At 31.3% G+C, this 8,358-nt stretch overlaps 2 protein-coding genes across 2 annotated transcripts; both read left to right on the top strand.

Moving 5' to 3' along the window:
* The first annotated feature begins 1,077 nt into the window (after positions 1–1,077).
* Positions 1,078–1,583, top strand: LOC102610744 (hypothetical protein). The gene has a single exon (XM_006469766.4). It carries the CDS (start codon positions 1,175–1,177, stop codon positions 1,460–1,462), a length of 288 nt encoding a protein of 95 aa, XP_006469829.1. The 5' UTR covers positions 1,078–1,174; the 3' UTR covers positions 1,463–1,583.
* A 3,513-nt stretch (positions 1,584–5,096) lies between these two features.
* LOC102611346 (uncharacterized) lies at positions 5,097–5,608 on the top strand. Its single transcript, XM_006469768.4, has one exon. The coding sequence runs from the start codon at positions 5,212–5,214 to the stop codon at positions 5,497–5,499; it is 288 nt and encodes a 95-aa protein (XP_006469831.1). The 5' UTR covers positions 5,097–5,211; the 3' UTR covers positions 5,500–5,608.
* The last annotated feature ends 2,750 nt before the right edge of the window (positions 5,609–8,358 follow it).

The raw sequence follows: 8,358 nt of genomic DNA, 5'->3' as shown, positions 1-8,358 counted from the left end.
TAATTTAAATGAATTGTAAATTACTATAAATGTAACATGACCCGATGATCGTTCCATGTATTATTATTATTTTTTTAATATGATGGCAATTGTGATATAAAATAATCTACTGAATAATTTTGTCATTGATAAAAACTAAAAAGTGTTTGGAAGTTTCGCTAGTTTATAACGTCATATGGAGAAACAAATTAATAAATTAATTTTATAATAAGCAAAAATATCTCTGCCACTTTTATTTTACCGTACGTATATTTAACTATTACAAAAAATTAACATGTTCTTTACACTACATTTGTTCTTAAAGTTGTATCAATCAACCACTTTAATATTAAAAATAATTATTTTATTAATGATTTAAAAAATTATTTTATTCTATAAAGTTTTAAAAAATAAAAAATTATAATTATAAAAATACTTTAAATTAAAAAAATTCAAAATATAAGATGATAATTCTTAAATGAAATTATAATTATAAAAATTAACTTCTTGTAATTATAATTTTTTATAATCAGAATTTTATTTAATTTTTATAATTAAGTTAAGTGTAAAGAAGTTTACAAAAGTTAACATAAAGAGAAAAACTCCCGATAATTATTGTAAACTTTCACATAATTAATATCAAGAAACCTTTTTACAAAAATTAAATAAAATTATAAAGATAAAAAAATTAACATAATAATTTTTAAATGAAATAATATATTAAACTTGAGATTTATCAACTAATCTACAATTAAAGCAATTTTATCTAGTTGTTTACTTCACTGCAGAGCGACAGTTGCGTTCCCCAGGCTTCCAAAAATTCCAGGTGGTTTTCACTCCAAAACTCCGGGCTAATTTGAATTTTAGTAAGAGAAACCGCTAGCTCAGCTACCAGAATTGCTCTGTCCCGAAGTGCCTAAATCCCCATTTCGTCCCCACTTAATTGCGCTTTTGTAAGGACATAAAAGTAATTGTATTCTTCTACCTAATAATTGCCGTTAGCCCCAGCCAGTGGTTTTGTTTATTTTATCTTTTTCCATCTGTGTGCTCAATCAACCAAACCATTAACCAAGTCTATATAAATAAGAAACCCCGGCATATCGGTTACTCCATCAAAGCAAAAGCAGATCTTTAACAAGAGCTTACAAAGAGCAAAAGAGAGAAGGGCATCTGAAGAATATATAGAAAATTAAGAATGAGTTCAACAAGCAGAGCATGGATGGTAGCAGCAAGTGTTGCAGCAGTTGAGGCCATGAAAGATCAAGGGTTCTGTAGATGGAACTACACACTCAGATCATTACACCAACAAGCCAAGAACAGTATAAGATCATCAGTTTCTCAATCATCAAAGAAGCTTTCCTCTTCTTCTTCTTCATCTTCTGCTGCAGTGGTTTCAAGCAAATTGATGAGAGACCCCAAGGCCAAGCAATCAGAGGAGTCTTTAAGGACAGTCGTGTACTTGAGCTGCTGGGGTCCTAATTGACTGGTCCCCATTCCCCAACGTGGTTTGGTGCTAAGAGATCAGTTTCATTTGTATATTGTAACATTAGAAGAGCAAATATTGCTCTATAAATCACATACTAATTCGAAAAATCTTTTGAAAATTTTTTGTCCTTTTTGCTGTGATTGATGCTTGTTTAAGATTTCATCAATCTCTGCCCCCGTATAATCTTACACTGGGGTACTAAAGCAAACAACAAGATTAAGCTAAAGACTTCAATTATAATTATTTTACCTTTTAATTTTTTATATCATTTTTATTTATTAATACTTTTATGGGTTTTTTTTTTCTCCCTTTTGGGAGAAGGTCTGAAGGATTTCTTACTTACGATCTATTGAACACAAACAGTCTATTGGCTATTGATTACATTTCTAAATCAGCTAGACCCAGTTGTTTAACGAGTCAAATCAAAGCTTAAGAACCTTTCTATGTTCATCTGTTAGTCCTATAAAGAGTGGAAATGCACAGAGAAAATACGAAGAACCATCAAGATATTATAAATTAAACTATATTTGCAGCAGAGCAAACCAGGAAATAATAATGCATGACCATGGTAGGTGTCTTAGAAAATATAAAAAATCATAATAGAGAGCATATTGAGAGAGTATGCTCCCAAGAATTAGGAGCAAGAATGAAGAGAAAGAGTCATGCTCTTTATGGTAGGTGTCGTAGAAAATACAGAAAATCATAATAGAGAACATATTGAGAGAGTATGCTTCCAAGAATGAGGAGTAAAAATGAAGAGCAAGAGTCATGCTCTTTAAGGAGTAGAAACCATGCCCTTATGTTTATTAGGGAGTAGGAACCATGTTCCTCCCTAAGAACAGGGAGCAAAATGATGGTTTCTAATAATAGGGGATAGTAAAATAAGTCATAGACCCTAACGCATGGGAGGTTCTTGACCTAAATTTAAATCATGGACCACATAGAAAAGGTTAAGTTTAAATAAAAGGGGCTATAGTTGAATAAACCCGGTCAAATAAAAGTCAATAATGAAGAATATTATTTGGTCCAGAAGCAAGTTAGTTAAAGTTCGACACAGGTAGGATCAATGAAAAGATAAGGAATATCTTATAATTTAAATCCTAAAAAACCTAAAAAAATAAAGGAGAGTTAAGGTGAATTTGAGCGAGAAAGGGATTTTATTTGCAGAGGACTATAAAAATAAATGTCTCTCTTAGTATGAGGGGGAGGCACTGAAAAAGTAGCGAAGAGAGGCATAATTGAATTATAATTGTGATTTTAATAAAAAATTTATTTATTCTGCCTGTGGACGTAAATTAAAAGTTGAACCATGTTAATTCTTTGTGTTTGTTATTATATTTATAGTTGTACCAGACGACTCTTAAAAAATTTGCATACGGTCCATGTATAGCTATACCATAGCAAACAGTAGACGGCTCCTTGAATATGAGCAAACGGACTTTGCTTCGTAGATGCTTGGTCATAACACTTTACACCCCAAACAGCTTGTAATGTAGGACATCAAAAAGCTAATTTTCTTTTTATACCGACCAAGATATATTTCACGATTTGATCAGTTATTTCAGCAGTCCCATTTGATTTATTTATCATATATCATTTATGTAGAAGGCTTTCTTATAGTAAATCTTTCCTATGCTTTCCAAGTAGAATGGTGATAATGTTTATTTGTGTGTTCTTACTTGCTGTGAAATGTTGACAGATTTGCTAAGTTCTAATAAGTTTATTTTTTTGATTTATTATTTATTATTTATTGACAATACTAAGTTTAGATTCTTAGTGTGTGTGTATTGAATTTTTTAAATTGGAAAGAGAGAGTTCAAGGGGATCATATTGCTGAATTTCAAGACAAAGCTTTAGTTACAAAAGGTGAGTTTATGGGTACCTCGATGGAAGAAGAAAAATTTATGTAGCGGAATAATAATGATCACATGCAATGACGTCATACAAATCCAGCACTAATTAACCAAAATTCATTTTGGTTAATTAGTGTTGGATTTATTTTTTTTCTCATGTATTTAGAATATTTAGTAATAAGAGTAGGATGAGATAGTTTTATTAAGGCATTTGGGATGTGTGATGTGTGACGTGTGATGTGTAATGTGTAACAGTTGCCTTTAATTTAGGATATTCAGACGATAAGAATAGTTGTTTATTTTATACTACTAATGCTACAAGTAAATATCAATGCGTAGAATTGAAGCGTAACTAAAGCATATAAAATTAAGATTGAACCATAAATCAAGATTGAAGCATACAAATCCAGATTGAAGCCTTACAGTATCAAAATTAAAGCCTAAACATCTGAAACCAGAAATTTGAGAGATTTTGAAGCCCTTAAAGATTTTAAATTTAATGAAGTTAAAGTTTGAAGCCTTTGATATTTTTGGGGAAAATTATTTGTCATGTATCCTTAATGCAGATATTCAGTTTGATGCTATGGGCTTCTGTAGCACAATCAAGTCGGGCAATAATGCATCTACTCAAGAGTACGCCACACAAATCATTGCAAATGTGAGTACCATAGTGAAGCCAGTTGATGGGTCACCTTCTAATTTGACTGAACTGTAAATTACTACAAATGTATAATCACCTGATGATCGTTCCATGTATTATTATTATTTTTAATATGATGGCAATTATGATATAAAATAATCTACTGAATAATTTTATCATTGATAACAGTGCATGGAAGTTTCGCCAATTTACAAGGTCATACACAACATGTTGAATGAATCACGGAGAAACAAATTCAAAAATTAATTTTATAATAAGTAAAATTATCTCTATATCACTTTTATTTTGTCATATATACATTTAACTATTATAAAATTTTGACATATTTTTTACACTATCTTTACTTCTAAACTTATATCCTTCAATCATTTTGATATTAAAAATTATCATTTTATTACTAAATGAATTAAAAACTATTTTATTCTATTAAATTTTAAAAAATAAAAAAAAATTATAATTATAAAAATAGCCTAAATTCAAAAAAAATCTCAAAATATAAGATGATAATTTTTAAATGAAATTATAATTATAAAAAATTAACTTCTTGTAATTATAATTTTATTTAATTTTTATAATTAAATTAGTATAGAGAAGTTTACAAAAATTAACATAAAGAGAAAAACTCCTATAATTATTATAAACTTTCCCATAATTAATATCAAGAAATTTCCCTACACAAATTAAATAAAGTTATAAAGATAAAAAATTAACATAACAATTTTTAAATGAACTTTTAATTATAAAAAATAATATATTAAATTTGAGATTTATCAACTAATCTACAATTAAAGCAATTTTATCTAGTTGTTTACTTCACTGCAGAGCGACAGTTACGTTCCCCAGGCTTCCAAAAATCCCAGGTGGTTTTCACTCCAAAACTCCGGGCTAATTTGAATTTTAGTAAGTGAAACCGCTAGCTCAGCTACCAGAATTGTTCTGTCTCGAAGTGCCTAAATCCCCATTTCGTCCCCATTTAGTTCGTGCTTTTGTAAGGACATAAAAGTAATTGTGCTCTACCAAATAATTGCCGCTAGCCAGACAGAGCCCACTGGTTTTGTTTATTTCATCTTTTTCCATCTGTGTGCTCAATCAACTAAACCACTAACCAAGTGTATATAAATATGAAACCCCCGCGTATCGTTTACTCCATCAAAGCAAAAGCAGATCTTTTAAAAGAGTTCACAAAGAGCAAAAGAGAGAAGGGCATCTGAAGAATATATAGAAAATTAAGAATGAGTTCAACAAGCAGAGCATGGATGGTAGCAGCAAGTGTTGCAGCAGTTGAGGCCATGAAAGATCAAGGGTTCTGTAGATGGAACTACACGCTCAGATCATTACACCAACATGCCAAGAACAGTATAAGATCATCAGTTTCTGAATCATCAAAGAAGCTTTCCTCTTCTTCTTCTTTATCTTCTGCTGCAGTGGTTTCAAGCAAATTGATGAGAGACCCCAAGGCCAAGCAATCAGAGGAGTCTTTAAGGACAGTCATGTACTTGAGCTGCTGGGGTCCTAATTGACTGGTCCCCATTCCCCAACTTGGTTTGGTGCGAAGAGATCATTTTGATTTGTATATTGTAAATATTGCTCTATATATCACTTACTAATTCGAAAAATCTTTTGAACAAATTTGTCCTTTTTGCTGTGGTTGATGCTTGTTTAAGATTTCATCAATCTCTGCCCCCATATAATCTTACACTGGAGTACTAAAGCAAACAACAAGATTAAGCTAAAGACTTCAGTTTTAGTTTTTTTACTTTTTACCTTTTTTATCATTTTTATTTATTAATATTTTTAGTGGGTTTTTTTAAAATTTTCTTGGGAGAAGGTCTAAACGATTTCTTACGTACAATCTATTGAACAAAAACAATCTGTTGGCCTTTGATTTGACATTTCTAAACCAGTTAGAACCTGTTGTTTAATGAGTCAAATCATAACTTAAGAATCTTACTATGTTCGCCTGTTAGTTGTATAAAGAGTGGAAATTCACTGAGAAAATACGAAACACCATCAACATATATTAAATAAATATAAATTATATTTGCAGCAAAGGAGACCAGCACAATTTGATCTTTTATAATTACTACTATAATAATATAGTATGAGCATGGTAGGAATTTTGAAGACAAATAATTGTAGGACTTGCGGAGAAAGGAAATTGATAGCAAATGCATCCAATTTCAGCTTCCATGAAAGTCTGCCAATAACAATGATGGTTTTCAGTAACTCACAATGGTCTTCACTCAAATGAGATGAGATGTGCTTTAAAAGTTAAGACAAGCTACTTGCGAATCCCCACGCTTTTGATGAAAACTTAAAATACCACTGTTTAGATAAGTACCTTAAATCACTCCCCGAGTACCTTTTTTTTAATTTTATAAAAAAAATAAATATTGATTTAGTTCATATATTTTGATTTAAGTGTTTGTTTAGTTTTTATATGTTAAAAAAAATCTCAAAATATCTTACAGTTAAATACCTTGTATTTTTATTCTTATTTTTCTTAGCTTTGTCAATAATATCTTGCAACAATATTCTTGATATTAATTTATTTATTTTTAAAAAAATTAATTTTAACAAATTAACCAATAATTAGTAGTATGAAAGAATTAGTATTTTTTGTATCTATACAACAATCTTGTTAATAATTAATTATAAACAAATCAACATCAACCAACTTAAAGCAATGTTTAATATCCTTGTAACAATGTTACTAATAATTATTTTATAGAATTTGTTTTTACAAAATTAATCCTAAAAATAAGATAGTAATATAAAAATTTGGCTAATTTAATAAATTATCATTTTTATTTTCATTAACATCTCCAATAATATTGTTACAAGGGTATTATTATAAAAGGAAAGAAAAAGTAAAAGTAAAATTGTTTTTGGCTCTTATTTTAGAGAAAAAGAATTATGTTTTTTATGTGATTTTTTTTAAATGAAATTTTGTTTGGTAGTTTAGTTTGAAAAGTGAAGTACGTGGCGTTGTTATACCAGAACTACAACAGTTAAGACTGTTCTTAGGACCAGTAGTCCGCAAGCTCGGGTTTCCAGCCGATATACCTCTGTAATCAAAAACCTTTAAAACATTTTTCTCAGGTTATACAACCCAAAACAGACTTTCCTTTAGTCTAAAACAGGGTACCAAACCAGATAAGAAATGATCAAAAGTTTTCTGATGCACAGGATCCTTAGAAAAGGCAAGTGCAGAGCATACTTCCTTAGGTTTTCAAAATGAACAAATTTAATTCTTTATTCTTTTTCTTTCTTAGGACTTCATTTGCAGAGAGAGAGAAGAGTTTTAGGGATTCATGGTGTAAGAGAAAAACACGAGTTTATTTCTTTCAAACTTCTATATCTTACAAGCAAGGGGAGAATCCTTTATATAGGGGAGGATTCTTGAGAAGATAGGACAGGACCCCTATCTTTTACATAATTGCACAACTTTAATTATTACAAAAGACAAAAGTGCTTTAATAATTAAAGCATGACTTGGACAAAAGTATTAAAGTAAAAACAAACTTTAATAATTATGCAAACATAAAGCGAAACATCATTATGACAACAAGACAAACTACTTTATTGAAAGCAACAAGACAAACAACTTTATGGAGAGCGGAGATTCATGTACTCGTCTTCGGATGAGCTTTCGGTCTCATCTGGGTCCGTATCACCAGAGTGAGGATGCTTTTGGAAGAAAGTTTTGGAGAGCTTTGGATGCTTACAGGAGGGACCACGGCATGGTGGATAAGGACAATTATAGTCTCTGGGAGTACACTTCGGAGTATACTGAGGGGAAGTTTGGGTGGCTTTGTCAACTTGGGATGGTTGAGCTGGTCGTTTGGAAGATTGGGTTGAGGGTCCTGGTACGGAGGGGCCAGGTTCATCCATTGTTGGTTGGGGAAACTGGTGGAGGTGTTGGCTCAGAGGAAGAAAATCTTCCCATGGATCTTGTGAGTCTTGGTAAAGAAAGTCAGTGTAGTCTGGTCGTTCTTCTTTGATGATGATGCCAGTGGACTTAGGTTTAGATATAGCAGATGGAGTGGGTATCATGAGAAGGTCATGTTGTGGACCTAAGGAGGTGTGAGAGATATCTTTAAGTGGCGGAGGTTGGTGGTTTAATTGGCAAAGGTAATTGTGCAGGACGTCTTGTATGTCATTTTCAATCACAGCTATATGTGGTGCAGTGAACCATTCATATACCTGATCTTGAGTCCAAAAGAGATGGGTGTCTGGATGTTGGAAGTATGGCCTGTGAATAATAAAAACTGATGTGAACATTTGTGCTTCAGGGGCAGGCATACGGTCAAGGTTGTAAATTTCGGACAGTTGTTGCAGTTTCTTTCTCCACCATGGGATGGGGGAGAACCATTCAA

Source organism: Citrus sinensis, chromosome 2 (genome assembly GCF_022201045.2).
Source record: "Citrus sinensis cultivar Valencia sweet orange chromosome 2, DVS_A1.0, whole genome shotgun sequence".
NCBI lineage: Eukaryota > Viridiplantae > Streptophyta > Magnoliopsida > Sapindales > Rutaceae > Citrus > Citrus sinensis.
Note: the sequence above shows the minus strand (reverse complement) of the source record. Positions and strands in the feature narration are given on the sequence as shown.

Bases quoted from the DNA above. Each gene is read 5' to 3' on its own strand.
- LOC102611346 (XM_006469768.4), top strand. From the start codon at position 5,212: ATGAGTTCAACAAGCAGAGCATGGATGGTAGCAGCAAGTGTTGCAGCA.
- LOC102610744 (XM_006469766.4), top strand. From the start codon at position 1,175: ATGAGTTCAACAAGCAGAGCATGGATGGTAGCAGCAAGTGTTGCAGCA.